This window comes from Varanus komodoensis, unplaced genomic scaffold, assembly GCF_004798865.1.
Source record: "Varanus komodoensis strain SLA01 unplaced genomic scaffold, ASM479886v1 scaffold39, whole genome shotgun sequence".
Classification (NCBI taxonomy): domain Eukaryota; kingdom Metazoa; phylum Chordata; class Lepidosauria; order Squamata; family Varanidae; genus Varanus; species Varanus komodoensis.
The window spans coordinates 1,702,371-1,720,084 of record NW_025335922.1 but is presented as its reverse complement, the minus strand read 5'-3'; the positions used below and the strand labels follow the sequence as shown (position 1 = coordinate 1,720,084).

General features: G+C 47.0%; 1 protein-coding gene across 1 annotated transcript in view; it reads left to right on the top strand.

The window, feature by feature from the left end:
- Positions 1-17,714, top strand: part of CYTH4 (cytohesin 4) — a 41,505-nt gene that overhangs the window by 15,561 nt on the left and 8,230 nt on the right. The window contains exons 3-10 of the mRNA XM_044441281.1: positions 440-504; positions 2,692-2,758; positions 5,552-5,670; positions 5,807-5,887; positions 6,380-6,492; positions 8,798-8,946; positions 15,089-15,200; positions 16,934-17,010. Coding sequence (XP_044297216.1) covers positions 440-504; positions 2,692-2,758; positions 5,552-5,670; positions 5,807-5,887; positions 6,380-6,492; positions 8,798-8,946; positions 15,089-15,200; positions 16,934-17,010 — 783 coding nt within the window. The remainder of the gene's footprint in view (positions 1-439; positions 505-2,691; positions 2,759-5,551; positions 5,671-5,806; positions 5,888-6,379; positions 6,493-8,797; positions 8,947-15,088; positions 15,201-16,933; positions 17,011-17,714) is intronic.

Here is a 17,714-nt window from a genome sequence, read left to right as displayed (position 1 = left end):
TTCCCAACAAATTTTAGTGATGTCTACCAATTTAGATGGTTTTAAAAGCAGAGTGGGCAAATTCGTGGAAGAGAAGGCTATCAATTGCCACTAGTTGTGATGGTTCTATGACTCCACTATATACACCAGTTGCTGGGGATCATGGGTAGGAGAGTGCTATTGCACTTGTGTCCTCTTGTGTGCACTCGTGGGTTTCCTGCATGCACCTAGTTGGCCACGGCAAGAACAGAATGCACAACTAAATACAGCCTTGGATTTGTCTAGTGTGGTTTATTTTCTTATGTTTATTTGTTGGGTAGTATATATATTTAATAAATAAATAACCAGAATACAATGCAACCAATCTTTGCTTGCTTTCCATTCACAAGTGTATAAGGAAAAGGAGCCAGTGTTCTCTTCCTTCTTCTTTCCTTTCATTATTTCTCTTTGTTTCTTACAGAAGATAAATGATGAGATTGCTGAAATATTGAAAGAGATCAATAATTTCCAGCAAACACAAACAAGGTGAGAAGCCAGCCACAGATGAAGAGAACTAGCAGAGCATCCTTTGCTTAATTACTTTCCCTTTTCTTTGACTTCTATTATAATCTTGTCACAAGCAAGTGACATGCAAGCTTTGATATTTAATCTATTGCCAGAGCAGGGCAGCTCTATTGGCTACCTTCCTGCTAAGGCAGATGATATGACATTAATGGTCCTGCTCCAAAAAAATTCCCGAAGCTACATTCCTTAGTATTCCTCTTCTACCACACCTCTGCTCTGCATACAGAAGGGACCTGAAGCTTTATTTTTAAAGAAAACATGCTTCTCATGAACACTGATCCTTTTGAGAACCATTTCCAGAACAGGGAGTCTCCTCACATCCTTTCCCAAGGATGAGACTGAGGGCTGTCAGCATGCTGGGTAAAGCCAAAAGGGACATGCTTGGAAACAGTAAGCAAATAGCTCAGGCCCAGCCCTACAATGAATGTGGCAGATGCTGCATTGTGGAGAGCAATAAGGAGCTTCTGGACTACCAATGCCAGTCAGATTCATTTGCCAGTCCAATCAGCTGCTGTTGATCAGCTGCTGTTGTACCTGGCATGGGTGCTGATGGAGTTTCTACCTTCTCCACCCTGGATATCAGGCTGGCTCTGAACTGACTTCATAGGTGGCAAGCAGTGGGCTGAAACATTGCATGATCAGTTACAGGCAACTGGTCAACCCTGCATATTACTGTACCTGGTAGTGCTCCATGAGAGAGCAGATGTTGATTCACCCAAAGCTATCAGAGTCCTGCTGTCCCAAGTGAGGGGATGTTTCATATCCCCTCTTTCCAAGCCCACTTTCCAATGAAGTTAAAAAAATGAAGGAACAGTGCTCTGGATTTTGGACCTTTGCACTGTGGTACCATTGAAGGGCCACAAATTGTGCCTTTTGTTGCCTTCTCAAAACCATTGATCTTCAGGACAGAGAATGTGCTTGGGCATTTGGGCTGAGTCAGACTTCCTTACCTGAAAGGTCTGGCCTGCCACATCCCTTCCTCCACTGCAGCTTTGGAGTCTAGTAACTGCTCCTCATCCCCAGAGAGAAGTCTACTGTAACAAGTTCTCCCTCATGCTCAGGGTTCAGGGTCCATGCAGAGAAGGCCATCTTCTCCATAGAGCTGTGGACAAGGCCAGCCCTACCATTTGACATAGTTGTGAAAAGAGTGAAGGAAAAGGTTGTTCTTTCATATTGACACCTGATCCAGATGCTGCTTCTGATGTGGTGGTCAGGCTGAAACCCTGTCACAACAGTAGTTTGGATAAGGGACAGAGGGTGCCCCAAATTAAGGCATGTTCTGTTGTGTGTTTACTGTTTACAGCAGAGCAAACAGCATGTTACATCCAAACTTGGGTACCAATAGGTTGCTGGGCATTTTTTGAATGGAAAAGTGCTTTGGGGGGAATTGGAGAAACAGTTGGAGGTATTTAACTCTTTCTCTAAAGCAGGTGTATTGAAATTCTGGCTGGTAGGCCAAGTCCAGCCCTCAGTCCAGCTCTTTGGGATTCCCAATTAATGACCACCTCTTTCTTCTCACTGCCACATTTGTGGTACTTTCCTAGCTTTTGTGAGGGGAGGGGACCTTATTCTACATGGCTGAAACACCTCTGCTAAAACTTAGTGGCAGTAAGAAGTTTAAGATAAAATACACTGGTACTAGGGTTTTTTCCCCACCCATCACCTTTGCATTTATGCCTATGCCCTTTGCATTCAGCACTGCTCACTCCTGCAATGTGGTCCCTCAAATTCAAATTTATGAAATTGAATTTGGCCCTCAGGCTGAGAGAGGTTTGGTGCACCTGCCTTTCACACTGATCTCCCATTCCAGATTACTGCCTGCAGAGGTTTTAAATGCACAAGCATTCAGACCTGAATGTGCTCATATGCACAACAACACAATACTCAGCAACCTATCCTTGTGCATGATCACCTGTGTTGTTCAGTCTGGCATTGTATTTTGGTTCAGCCTGAAGGAAGTGAATCATAAAAGTGTTCAACTTCAATGCACTTAAGTGAAATGGTGGAGCAATGGTCTGTCAATTTCCCTGGACTGCATCAGAATAGGAATGATTTAGGATATCTTGCTAGGAACTAACATGTAACAGAGAAGAAAAGTTTGTTCTTCTTCAGTTCATTCTGCATTAGCTCTCACCTTTATATTTATAGCAAAATGATCCAGAGGGACAAAGATCTTTGCACAGGTCGGAAGAAATTTAATATGGATCCTGCTAAGGTAAGATCAAGTGCAAGTGTGTTTTGTACTGTATGTACTGGAATTGGTGATTGACCGTAAAATTTAGGAAAATTTTAGCTTTAAGAAGCAAGTTTCTTGTATTTAAGACTACAAAACTTTTTAAAAGAAAGTGCAGCATATTCACAGGCTTAAGTAAGATGTATCTTTGTACCCCTACAATTTATTCAGGTGTTCATTCAGCCAAGTTACAATTGTATGTGGGGGAAGTGGGGCTGTGCCTGCCAGCCCCATCCTGGCCATCATGTGCACCTGGCCCTTGCAACTCAGGCAACAGGACCCATGGACCAAACATAGATGGCACCAAACATCAGAGAACAGATTAGAACCACCAGCTCAGAATATGCACACTAATTTTTAATGCTATATTCTTCCTCTCAATATTGCTCAAAACACCTAACATTCTCCATGAAAAATCAACATTAAGGCCAGTTCTGAAAACACAAAATCACAGTCAACAACCAATACCACAGCATCAACCTGCAGCAGAAGGAAATAATTTCACTACCATCAGTTTTCACTGTGTGTCAACACCTTGCAAGAAGCAGGGGCACCTGTAATGGATGCCTAACTGCCAACAGTGTTGGGGCCAGTTGACTGTCCACAGAGAGGGAGTTCCAGAGCCAAACTGTGACAAGTGGATTCTACCACCTTTAACAGTTATGATTTCTTGGCAAATAGGGAGTGTATGGCTAAGAAGGTAATTCCCACCCAAACAGATCCACACTCAGACATGGTTGAGGTGAATAACATCACAGTAACACATTTATTAACATTCTGGACACATCACGAGAAGACAAAACTCACTGGTGAAGAAAATAATGGTATGGAAGTTCAAAGACAGAAGAAGAAAAAGACCAAGTATGAGATGGATTGTTTCCAGAAAGAAGCTACAGCCTTGAGTTGACAAGAGTTGAGCAGGGCTGCCAAGGGCAGACCGTTTTGGAGGGCCTTCATTCATAGAGCTGCCATAAATCCAAGATGGCAACAGAAAGATTCCTTATAATGGGTGTGTGCATCTCATTGGAATATGTGCAAGTTCACAGGCCTAACAAGAGTGCATCACATCACATACCTTCCTCTTCTCTGCATAGTTGACAGCCCCTGCTTTAGTGGAAAAACCGCAAGCAGCAATATTCAGAATGAGTAGTTGTTTTAGAAACACAGAAACAAACAGAGTGAGTCAGAAAGGGCCTCCTGAGCCATCCAGACTGACTCCCAGCTCTAGCTGGCTTTGCTCATGACATGCCTACCATGTGCATCTCCAGTCTGTCCTTAAACACCCTCACTGATGGGCCTTCAACCACCTCCCGTGAAAGCTCATCTCAGTGCCTCTGCTCATCCCTAGTGCTCGAACCTGCTGTGTTTCCACGCATCCTCCATAGCTGCAAGAAATGTTGATGAGCATGGGCAGACAGTTCACCCTGAACTGAAGGAATTTGAACTTGTGCATCTACTCTTCTCTTTCTTTCCTTGGTATAATAACACCTGTGTATTATGCCAACTGTCCCCAGCCTATGCTAAATTTCTTGTCTGTTTCTTTCCAATGGTCCCAACCAGTGCTTTTTTTGTAAGAAAAAAGGTGCCGGAACTCATGAAATTATTTACCTTCGCATATAGTCAATCACTGTACACACACCCACACACGTCAGTTGTGTAACGAAACATAATGGTCGCCGCCTGCAGTAAGCACTCAGCGTGCGACCACATGACCAATCACAGGCCGAGCAGCGCCATCACAACCAGCGCGGACGAAGTACGCATGCATCGGATTCGACACACAAGCAGCCCGCATGCACCGTTTTAATGATTTTGCCACCGACCTGCTACGCTCGACAGGGCGATTCAAATCCACGTGGACCAAACATCAAATTTTCAAAACTTACTTTTAAAACTTGGAAAATCTGTCGAAAAAAGGTGCCGGAACTCTGTTCCGGTGCGTTCTATGACATAAAAAGCACTGGTCCCATCATACTTTTTCCTTTACTCGCCCTTCCAGGCAACACAACAGAGAGATGCAAAAGCACAGTGACTAAGTGATTGCTAAACATCAGTGGAGCAGCAGCTATCCAATGGTGCAGGCTTTTGCCAGTGGTAACTGTGCCGCTTAAATGGGGATGAAGTTTTGCTAGAGATGGACAATGCAAATGTTAAGGTTTATTGGGGAGCTGAGGACAGCTTGGTAGCAACATTATTATTCATTGTGTCATGCTCAGACCCCACCCCCTGCAGTTCCATCCCCATCCTCCACTGCACATACACAGGGCTTGTGAAGAGGAACCCCCTTCCCTCATACACTGAGAAAAAGGGCACTGTGCAGGAGGTTGCCCTTGCATTCTGCCCAAAGCAGCTCCCCGCAAGGGGTGACCCCCATTGGTGTCATCACCATGGGTACCGCCACCCCACGCTGGGCCAGCAGAAATAGTCCTGCTGCATCTCGAGAGGAAGCATTGCAGGCAGTGTTGCCGCTTTGCATGATTGGGCCCGGGAGCTTCTCTCAGCAGTGCCCCAGTCCAACCAGCCCCAGTGTCAGCCAGGAGAGAAAGGCTGACAGGAGGACAAGGGGGCTGGTGAGAGGGCAGTCCAGGTGGGCGAGAGGCAAGATGAAAAAGCCAGCATCCCACCCTTGCTGAGAGAGTGCAGGGCTGCAGTCTAACCTGAATCCTCCCTGAGGCCAAACCATCCGGGCAAAGGCAGATCATCCCCTGTAGAAGCAGCACCCTGCCCCTCAAGGACAAATGCAGGGCCTGTCATGACTCCGTGTTTCTCAAACAGGGCATCCGACATCTGATTGAAAGCAAAGTCCTGTCATCAGATGCACAAGAAATTGCCAAATTCCTTTACCAAGGAGAAGGGCTCAGTAAGACAGCCATCGGAGAATACTTGGGTCAGAGGTATGTACCCCCTTTGTCCCAGGGAATGGGTGCAGTTGTGCATTGTTCTGCTTGGCAGGCTATGGGGAAGAATATGGGTCTGAGGGAAAGACCTGCTTGCCCTCTTCCCATGTCACTGTGCCTCTTTCTTCCACAGGGATGCAATGAACCTCCAGGTTTTGCAGGCCTTTGTAGAATGCCACGAATTTGCTAATCTCAACCTTGTGCAAGCACTTCGGTGAGTGAGTTCCCAGGCAGGCCATAACAGCGGCTACCTGTGCTTATTGGGGACACCCTCCTCCCCCCCATACCCAAACTTTCAGACATCCTGGTGCTGCTGAGCCAGAGTAATAGGGTGTCAATTCTCACATGAGAGGGGTCATTTGTGTGCCCAGGTAGGTGAATTCCAGTCATGTGCATTAAGACCAGAGCGACTGGTGACTCCCATGTCAGCGGGGCTCCTCATTCATTGCCACTTTTCTTTTCAGCTTTCTAGGAGATATCTGGTGGCATTCAGCACCACTGATAGCTCCTATAAAGCTCCTTTAAAGCTCAAAAGAAAAGCTGCAATGGTTGAGGAGCTCCAGCAAATCAGGTGTGACCAGATTTCCTGGATCATGAAGCAAATCCCATTGATTTTCTGTGGCTATTGGGTTTCAGCGACGCTGAAAAGCAGTCTCATCTTTGTAGTGCCCATCAGAAGGATTTGATAACATTGTTTCATTTACAGACAGTTCCTGTGGAGCTTCCGTTTGCCTGGGGAGGCACAGAAAATTGACCGTATGATGGAGGCCTTTGCCACCCGGTATTGTCAGTGCAACCCTGGAGTTTTCCAGTCAACAGGTAACAGTGGGAGAGGATCTATGGAGACAATTGTGGATGATTCTGCCAAAATGAAGCATGGGCTTATCCTAGCAGCACAAATGATAGATCTGTCTATTTCTGGTCTGCATCAATTTTGCATGAATTCATTGATAACTCTGTTCCAGCTTGTTTCTGCATTAGTATGCATTTTTGTTCTTTTTTTTTTAAGCACAAAATCTGCAAAGTTGCAATCCAACCCCCCACCCCACTCCCAACTGCGATGCATATAAATCTCTGAACTCAGAGGCTTACCCACATCCAGTGCATGGAATGAGGCGCAGTAATGATCATTGGTCTACCCTGCATTTCAGCTGGATGGGCCCTTTCAGCCATTCAGAGGAAGCTGCCTGGAAGTGGGGCTGCTCTGTGGACCAGCCTGATCCTCACTGCCCTGCCCCACAGTAGCCAGCGCAATCCTTGCCTCACCAGCAGTGAAAGGGGCAGGTGTGGGGTCAGCCCTTGGAATCCCAGCACTGAGGCCATGAGATCTTAGAGCTGGGATGCCAGATAAACTTATGACCCCACACACAGTGGAGGAGGCCACAGGGTTGTGCCCTAAGAGTGTTCATACATTTTAAAATGTATTTTCTCATAAAAATACATAATCCTACATCAAATTTGTCCTAAGATACCCACTTTGATAGGGTTTTTAAAAAATGAGAACTCATTGCAAATCCAAAGGATTGCTACTTCCAATCTGCAAATTAGTCCAAGATGTACAGATTAGGTTGGTTAGTATTACAATGTGCAAAGATCCAATTCCTCAGCTGTACCTAAAGATGGTATTTGTCCATTAGTAGGAGTGGAATGTATCAGTTTCAGTTTCTCAGCTTCCCTTTATCAGGTAATTCTGTCTCATTTTCACATTAGTTTATTGTTTTAACTTCAAAAGGTCTGCATGAATATTTTTATGCACTCTCATGCACATTTCTCCCAATACACCCTCTTTTGTATGCAGCTTTTCCCTTTAATATTTCATGATAATGTTGCTATTATTGTTACTTGTACTATTATGGTTACATGTTATTTTATATGCTAAGCTGCATGTTAATTTTATGTATAATATTATACATAATTATTTTGTATGCATTTGAAATACATTTTCTCAACCTGAAAACTGTGTTTTGGGACCAGATTGTGGTAAATACGAACAGTATTGAGGAGTGTTCAGTGGGTGAAAAGCAAAAGAATGCTAGTATGGCTCAGTTGTAGTTATTAGCTTGGGAAGTACATATTAGGAAGGTTTGCATTAGAATGTGAACCAACCAACTTTCTCCTCCAACCCTGTGTTTGCTGGGCCGCCCCACTCCTCCTCCTCCCTGTACTGGAAGCTGCTCTCACACTACTGCTAGCGTAAGAGGTCCCAGCGTGGACAAATTGGCAAATTTTAGATCACTATAAGCAAAACACAATAAAACCTCTGGGAATTATCTCATGGAATGTAGCAGGAAGGGCATGCTATAAAAGCCAAGAGTATTCTCTTTTCCAGCAGAAATACAACACAATATTAGTTCAAGAGACATGGACAAATGAGGAACTTTTGATCGATGGATATCATTCCTACAATAGCAGGGCAATACCTGGAGTGGGCTCAGGGAGGCTCAAGAAGGAGCTAGGTAGCCACCACACTGAGGGCCAAGTTGACTTTATTACAGCCACTGAATCATCTGACTATGGCATTATTCATTAAGTTAGTCTCTGTCACGATATTGATGATGAATATATATCTCCCCCCACAACAAAGGAAGACAATTACTATATCTATCTGGACTGACTTGGAACATTATGTTGAAGATCTAATAGTAGATAATGTTCCAGATAAGGTCCTTTTAGGGGGAATTTTAATGCCAAACTAGGCCCAAATGATCATTTTCTTTCTGCGAAATATAAGCTGCCTATTGAACACATTGTGAAGGAGTACTCACTTCCCCATTATCCTTGCCTCTCCAAAGACGGTACAGCAAATGATGCTGGTATATGCTTTACAAGCATGGAGGAAAGACTGAACCTACAAAAACAGAACAGCCTGCCATAATTTTATGGCAGCAGCCATTTATTTCTGCCACAGTGCCCCAAATTTCCAAATTTAAGTCTTTGGGACATTGTTGGCAAGAATCCATCCCCTCACCTCACCCCCAACTTCACCAAATAGGTCTCCTGAGCTTTAGAGGTTCTCACTGGATTTTGCTTTTGAGGTCCTGGTCCTGGGACCACCCTGTTTATCGGCTCCTCTTCGAATCCAAAAGCGTTGCCAGGCACTTACCCACCCATTCGTTATCTGCAGACACCTGCTATATCCTGTCTTTCTCTGTCATCATGCTGAACACCAGTCTGCACAATCCAAATGTCAAAGACAAGCCCCCATTTGAGAGGTTCGTGTCCATGAACAGAGGCATCGACGAGGGAGGAGACCTTCACGAAGCCCTCCTCAGGGTAAGAAAGTGGCATGCTTTCCCATTTAGTCTGCCTGTTGGGAGCCAAGGAATTAAAAATACCTCCTTGAGAATGGTGGAGTTTGCACCTACATGCTACCTGGTTCTGGCCATATTGTACAGAAGCCTCAGGAATGATTGATCCTAAAGTGGACTTCTGAGTGGGAGGAAATGAAACCTCTGGTTCTACCACTTGCAGGGCAGAGTACTAACACTGGGGAGTTTGCGGCCATGCATAGGGCATGGCACCACCCAGATGTGCAAGGGCTTGCAAGCCACATGCATTTCTGCAGGACTTGTGGTGGAAAGTGAGAGGGGAAGTCGATCCAGAAACTGCAAACTATAAGGAATTTGTATAAGAAAGGCAGAACAAAAACTAGAAAAATTGATAGCTCCGAACTAAAGCTAGTAGCAGCAAAGTAACAGTTGTTCTGCACTCCACTATTCTGAAAGGATTCCTATGCTTTTTACAGCTGTGTGTCATTCAGAATTCCTACAGATCAGTTGATTATTTATTTCATTTCTATACTGCCCCTCAGGCAAAGCTCTTTGGACAGTTTGTAGATTGTATTCAGCTTTTAAAGACAGCAAGATGTTGTGAAGCTACCAATCAATACCAATCTCTTTGATAAGTACACAGGGAAGTTAAGACCTGGGGAAATGGTCGTCACCTTTATATACACCCAGGTTTTCAGTATTCCTTGCTGTTGGAGACATTGTGGCTGTCCGGCATTATAAGGTTAGCAAGGAAGGCCATATCCTAACCAGGGGCTGACACTGGGCAAAGCAGGGGCAGTGAGGGCTTCACTGCATCCATCTTTTTTGCTGCACAGCCACAGACATTTTCTGCAAGAACGTCGCAGTGCCTTTCAAATTCAGCCTCAGGGATCACACAGTTTCTCAAACCAAGCTGTCCCTCAGGGCGCAGCTCTGGTTTTCTTTGGGAACCACGGATGCCCTTTCCGTGCAACAACAGACTTCTTGCTCTTGGCAATCCGGAGGTAGTTGCAGGCCACTTACATAATAGGTGACATCATATTCCAGTAGCTCCAATGTCATTACATTATGAGATAAGCATTCAGAAGGAGAGCAAAAAATCCCCATATCAGTGAGTCAGTTTCTGTGCTTTCAGCAATATGAAAGTGTCATGGAAACCCACTTGCTGAGCTTAGAATAAATTACTGAAACTAAAAGGGTGTGCTGTTTATATTTGGAGACCAAAACTCAAGTTTGGTCTGATGAGGGGAAGGGACAGTGGATGAGGAGATTACCTTGTAGCATGTGACGGGATTTATTTTTATTTTATTTATTTATTTATTAAAACATTTTTATGCCGCCCCATTCGCCGAAGCCTCGGGGCGGCTTACAACAAAAAATAAAATAACATTTTAAAATACATACAATAAAATACAAATATATAATATAAAACATACACTATAAAACAAGCCGCCCTGGCCAAATAAAATTCAATAATATTAACATTTAAAATACTGCTTAAATAAAAAGGTCTTCGCCTGGCGCCGAAAAACAAATAATGACGGCGCCAGGCGGACCTCTCTGGGGAGCGCATTCCATAACTTAGGCGCCACCGCTGAGAAAGCCCTCCTCCGAGTAACCACCCTCCTAACTTCTTCCATGGAGGGCTCCCGGAGAAGGGCCTCTCCCGCCGATCTCAGGGGGCAGCTGGGCATATAAGGATGTAAGCGCTCCTTCAGGTAACCAGGACCCAAGCCGTTTAGGGCTTTATAGGTCATAACCAACACCTTGAATTGGGCCCGGACTTCAATGGGAAGCCAGTGAAGCTGACGGAGAACTGGAGTCATGTGAACATAACGTCCAGTCCCCGTCAGCAGCCTGGCAGCTCTATTTTGGACCAATTGAAGTATCCGGACCGTCTTCAAGGGTAGCCCCACGTAGAGCGCGTTACAGAAGTCCAAACGGGAAGTCACCAACGCATGTGTCACTGTCGCAAGGCAGTCATTCTCCAGATAGGGGCGCAGCTGATGAATTAGCCGAAGCTGGAGGAAAGCGCTCCTCGCCACTGCTGTTACCTGAGCTTCCAGTGAAAGCTCTGGGTCGAGGAGCACTCCCAAGCTGCGGACCTTGTCCCTAAGAGGGAGTGCAACCCCATTCAGGACAAGGTTCAATTCACCCTCTCCGAAGCCCGATCCGCCAACCAACAGGACCTCCATCTTGTCTGGATTGAGCTTCAGTTTATTGGCCCTCATCCAGCCCATTACCTCGGCCAGGCACCGGTTCAGCACAGCCACTGCCTCACCTGGATTGGTGGAAAACGAGAGGTAGAGCTGGGTATCATCAGCGTACTGATGGTTCCGCAGCCCACACCTCCTGATGACCTCTCCCAGCGGTTTCATGTATATGTTGAACAGCAAAGGGGACAAAATGGACCCCTGCGGTACTCCATGGCATAGCTGCCATGGCGCAGAGCCATAGTCCCCCAGCACCACCTTCTGGAACCGGCCATTGAGATAGGAGCGGAACCACTGCAAAGCAGTGCCTCCAACCCCCAATCCCGCAAGCCTATCCAGAAGGATACCATGGTCGATGGTATCGAAAGCCGCTGAGAGGTCCAGCAGAACCAACAGGGACGCACTCCCCCTGTCCTTCTCCCTGCACAGGTCATCATACAGGGCGACCAAGGCAGATTCAGTACCGTACCCGGGTCTGAAGCCGGACTGCAATGGGTCCAGATAATCAGTTTCATCCAAGAGTGCTTGGAGTTGTCCCGCCACCACTCGTTCTAACACCTTGCCCAGAAACGGGATGTTGGCCACTGGTCTATAATTAGTGGCCATCTCTGGATCCAGTGACGCCTTCTTCAGGACCGGTCGGACTACCGCCTCCTTCAAAGGGGCAGGCACCCGACCCTCCCTCAGAGAAGCGTTAACCACTTCCAAGATCCAGGTTCCAATCCCGTGCTTGGAATCATTTATTAACCAAGACGGGCAAGGGTCCAAAAGGCAAGTGGTTGGACGTACTCGCCCAAGCACCTTGTCCACATCATCGGGCCGCAATAACTGAAATTCATCCAATAAATCTGGACCAGACGGCAGCGTTGGTGTCTCCTTTGAAACCTCTGAATCAATAGTGGTGTCCAGCTCGTGACGAATCTGAGCGATTTTCTCCCTGAAATGCCTGGCAAAGTCGTCACAGCGGGCCTTTGAGGGTGGAATCAGGTCTTCCTTTGGACCTGGACGGACCAGGCCTTGCACCACTCGAAAGAGCTCCGCCGGACGGCATTGTGAGGAGGCAATGGAAGCGGAAAAGAATCTCTTTTTTGCCGCCCTCACCGCCACAGCATAGGCCCGATAGTGGGCTCGTAAGTGTGTTCGGTCAGATTCATCTCGTGATTTCCTCCACCTACGCTCTAGTCATCTCCCAACCTGCTTCATCGCCCTCAATTCAGGAGTATACCAAGGGGAAGAGCGGGCTCTGCCCGGTGGGAGAGGACGCTTAGGAGCGATTGTGTCTACAGCCCTGGTCATCTCCCCATTCCACAGTTCGACCAGAGCCTCGACAGGAGCACCCGTCTTGTCAGCCGGAAACTCCCCCAGGGCCTTCAGGAATCCTTCTGGATCCATCCGGCTCCGGGGGCGGACCCACATAATCGGGTCCGCACCCTTACAGAGGGAGAAGTCGCTCTCGAGCATAAACCTCACCAGGAAGTGATCTGACCATGACAGGGGAGTCAAGCATAAATTACTCACCCTCAGACCACCCTCTTCCTGCCCCGTCGAGAAAACCAGGTCCAGAGTGTGTCCCCGTTCATGGGTGGGGCCGGTGACATGTTGAGACAGCCCCATGGCCGTCATGGAGGCCATGAAGTCCTGAGCCGCCCCGGTCAGACTAGCCTCGGCATGGAGATTGAAGTCCCCCAGGACCAACATCCTGGGGGTCCTCAACACCAGGTCCGAGACGGTCTCCGTCAGCTCAGGCAGGGAGACTGTTGGGCAGAAGGGTGCGCGGTACACCAACAGAATCCCCAGTCTGTCTCGGTCGCCCAACACCAAATAGAGACACTCCAGCCCTGGTCTCGAAGGGACCGGAAGTCCCGTGAGGGAGATGGAGGCTCGGTAAACCAAAGCAACCCCCCTCCCCTCCCCTCCGGCCGTGAGCAGTGCTGGACCAGATACCCGGGCGGGCACACTTGGGAGAGGGCAACATCCCCCCCCTCTCCCGCCCAGGTCTCCGTTATGCAGACCAGGTCGGCCCCCTCATCCACAATCAGGTCCTGGATGAGGGCAGATTTGTTATTGACCGACCTGGCATTAAGCAACAGCACCGTCAGGCCGGAGGGGCGACTGACGAGACTCCCTGGCACCCTCTGGCTGGGAGCAAAACCAGAAGTAGGGACAGGTGTCAGCCATCTGTCCCTCCTTCTTCTAGGCGGACACGTTAAGCTCCCAACGCTGTTACGTCCCCTGCCCATAACCACCTCAATGGCGGCACCCGTGCGCTCCCCAGGAAACATAAGCGGCAGCATGGCCAGGGACGACTCCATAAAAAGATTTAAAATACTACTAAAAACACACACACACACACACACACACACTCACCCCTCACTCACAGCCCAGCAGGAGGGCCTACCATCGCCAAGCGCAGGCCCCTGGCCAGCCCCGCCCCCTGCTCGGCCACCCGAACGGTGGCGACCGTCCTTTGGCCGACGCCCTTTGTAGCCGCCGGCCCTGCGTCCCCCGCCTCGTCCGAAGCACGCCTGCCACACGTGCTGGGGCGTGGCGGAGCAGCCAAGTGGGCGGTGGATGGCGGCGCGGTCTTACGCGGCCAGGCAGCGGCTCCCCTCCGGCGCGGCGCGGTCTTACACAGCGAGGAGGCGGCCCTCCTCCGGCGTAGGCTGCCGGGCGCAGTTGGTGCCAAAGATGAGTAACTATAGTGAGAAAGAAATGGTGTTGAGTGGTGAAATATTGGCTTGCTTTCCTACAGTGCTTCTCTGGAAATATCTCTCTGGAAATATCATGATTTGTTTGCTTGTTCCAGAAAAGTCAAATCAGGTCATGGACAGATCATTTCATTGCAGGATTTTCTGTCTTAACCTCTTGCCATGTTTCAGAATGCAGTTATATATATATATATATATATATATATATATATATATATATATATATATATAATATAACATGCATTTCCAGTGCCAGCTTGTCCAGTTTGGGCTGGCAAAGAGCTATTGAGGCAGCTTCTGTGCCTTTAACAAAAAGTTTCCTGCTTGCAGGTCCAGCTCATCTTATTGCATCCTGTCAAGTGCCAGAGTTACAACCTCTTACTTGGCCCTTGAATACTCTGTACTAAAAGCCTCTTGTTATCAGTTTGTGATGGTGGGGAGAGTACTTTAATTGCCCATTTCCTGTTATATTTTTTATCCTTTCATTACAATATAGAAAATGGTGCAGTTCTAGTATAAGAAAACAGAAAGACAAAAATTAAAAAATAACTATTCACATACACACACACATTGATAAGAAGTGGCAATTACTAAAGGCAATCCAAAGGGCAAAAAAGAGGTTATTGATTCGTAATTGTGAGCTCAGCAGCTTAGCTGGGCACACAGAACTTCAGCTGGATTTTCCACTTGTGCACAGTCCTGGCAGTGCGATATCGTTTGCGTTACCATTGCACACGGCCTATGCAGTATGTCTGTGTCCACCAGTTGCTGGGTATGTGGGCCGGAGGTGCTGCTGCACTCATGTCCTGCTTCTGGGCAGCTTGTTGGCTACTGTGTGCACAGAATGTAGACTAGATGGCCCCTTGCTCTAATCCAGCAGGGCTCTTCTGTTACGCTCTTATGCCCCGTGTGTAGGAGCAGGTATAGCTCAGTTCTTTGCATGATGTTCTTGCATGATTAATTGCAAAAGTCCAGAGGTACCGAAGATCAGTGGAAGAGCACCTCTTTGCATGCAGAAGGGACCAGTCTATTCCCTGGCATCTCTCATCAACAAGATCAGGAGCAGGTGATGCACACAACTTCCCCCTGGTTGAGACTCCAGGGAGCCTCGGCTAGTCAGAGTGGACGATACCAGGCTAGGTGGACTGACCTGGCATAAGGTGAGACGCATGCTGGTGCCCTTCAGGATTGTCCTTTTCTTCCCTCCCTTCTTTTCCTGAGGCAGAATTTGTTCGACAGCATCAAGAATGAACCATTCTCCATCCCAGAGGATGACGGAAATGATCTTACCCACACCTTCTTCAACCCCAGCCAGGAGGGCTGGCTTCTTAAACTAGGTAACACGTTTTCTGTTCTGCTGGAAAATCTCACTGCTCCCCTCCACCCTAAATCAACCCACCCTCAAGGAAACCGGCAGCGTCTCCGGATTAGCTGAGCACTGCAGCAGCGCAGCCTGGCAGGCATCAGTTGTGTGGGGTGACAGTGACCCCTGGTGTTCACTGTGCATTGCAGTCCCCGGAGAGCCCCGCTCCTGAACACACAGGCTGCCAGCAGGCGGAGAAACCCTTTGCTCCTCTGTTCTCACCCAGCCTGATTCTTTGTACGTGTGGCAAGGGCAGAGAGAGACAGAGAAGGTCGCCAGAAGAGATCTTTGGAGAAGGACATTCACCAGCGATGATTAGGGCACATGTCCATAGAGACCAGAACAAATGACATGAGACACCTTATTTATCATGCTAGAATTCTGTCCTGGCTGTTCTTGCAGTCTTTATAATCTGTCTTTATAATATCTCCCTATGGCATTTGTTTTCAAAACTCTACAAGATGGGTAGATCACCCTCCAGATGTTTAAGACAGTGACTCCCATCATGGGCCATAATAGCTGGGACTGATGGGAGTTGCAATCTGAAATATCTGGAGGGCACCTGTTTAAGATTGAGCCAGCCTGAGGGATAGTGACTTGCTTCAGGAAGCATCATTGCTGAGCTGAGATTTGAGCTATTGCTGCTGAGAGCCAACAATTTGACCAAAAAGTTATGCAACTGTTTAATTCATTCTAAGAGAAATTACCCTATAAATCCATATATGCAATTTGTTACACTAAATTGTTTATGTAATTCATCAGCTCATTTGCTTTAAAGTAAGCCTTATGGAGCTCAGTGGAGCTTATTTGCAATGGGACATGCATTGGATTGCACTATTGATCTTTGCTTTTGCCTCTCCAGACCCTAAAATGAATGAATGATCCCTCTAGCATGGGATTAGAATTTTTCAAACCTCTGTGCCTGGTTTTTGTTTGTTTCTTTGTTTGTTTTTGTTTTTGGGAAAAAGCCTCTTTGGAATGTTACAATACCTTCTTTTTTATTTTGCCAAAATGCTAGTGGACTGAAAAACCCAATTCAACCTGAGAAAACCCATATTGTCCTAAGCCAGGGGTAGGTAATTGGGTGCTTCTAGGGGTTTTGCACTTCAGTTCATGTGAGTCCTGGGCCCAGCTAGTATGACTGTGGGACTTGCAGTCCAAAACATCTGGAGGGCATCAGGTTGCCTACCTAAGTCCACATTCTAGACAAAACACATCACCACACCATGAGTATGTGTATTAAATGACAGATTTCTTGAGAGCTTGGTCATTGTTTTACTGCCGTTTAAGGATCTACCATCCTGTTTTAAAGTGTTTTAGAAGAAATTCTAACCCTCACCTACTGTAAACATTTTTTATTATCTCATTATCTCATCTCTTCCTTTTTTCTTCTTGCAAGGAACCCAAGCTGGCTTGTAGGGGCCTCCTCTCCATTTTAAAATCGCAACAACCCTGTGAAGTAGGTTAGGGTAGTGGCTAGCTCAAAGTCACCCAGTGAGTTTTATGGCCATATGGAAACTTTTCCCAAGATATTATGTCTTGATCTCCAGAATCCTGGTCCAACACTCTAACCATTCCACCAAACTGGATCTCATAAATTAAGGATTAGTCCAGCTGTTGCTGTTCTTTATATATTTATGTGTGCTCGCATGTGTGTGCGTGTACACACATGGGCTAACAAATTGTGATTGATTTGTTTCTCTCCAGGAGGCCGAGTCAAGACCTGGAAACGCCGTTGGTTCATTTTGACAGATAACTGCTTGTACTATTTTGAATTTACCACGGTAAGAGCTTTGTTGAAACAAATCTTAACTCAAGGAACACGTGCTCTGTTCAACTTTATGGCTAACATTAGAATCCAGGCAGCTCAGTGACTTACCTGAGGCCCATGGATAAAACCCTGCATGAGTCCAGCTCGAACCATGACTGAGCCACTACTAAGACTCCAAGATCTCAGAGCATCTGAAAGATTGGACATGACAGGAGCACTGGAGCTTGGGGCCATGTCATACATGAACTCAACATCCTGTTGTGCCGGGTACTGGCGGCCTCCCTTGCAAGAGCAGACCCTTTGAGCCGCCTCTGTTTTGGGGGGACCTCTAATCACCCTCCCTGATGTTCCCACATGCTTGGCAGACTAGTGGGGAAAGCATATTAAGAACTGGCAGTCCTCTACCGGAAGATGCCCTTGTGAACTAGAAGGGCTGGCAGAAGGTGTCCTTTAACTATTTGAAGCTGTCCTTTAACTGAAGGGTTGTCCTATCCAATCTGCTTTAAAGGCGAGTAGTCCTAGAAGGGAGAGCCAGCAGGAGTCTTGGAGCTGACCAGCCACAGAGCAAGCAGGCATGTGGTTGCTAAGATGTGCAGTATATTGCATTTTTATTTAAATTTGCATCTCTGTATATCTGTTAGTGTTTGTGTGTGTATGTGTATCTATGTATCATGCAGATTTTATGCAAATACATGTCCTCTTTTGTCCTTATGGGAG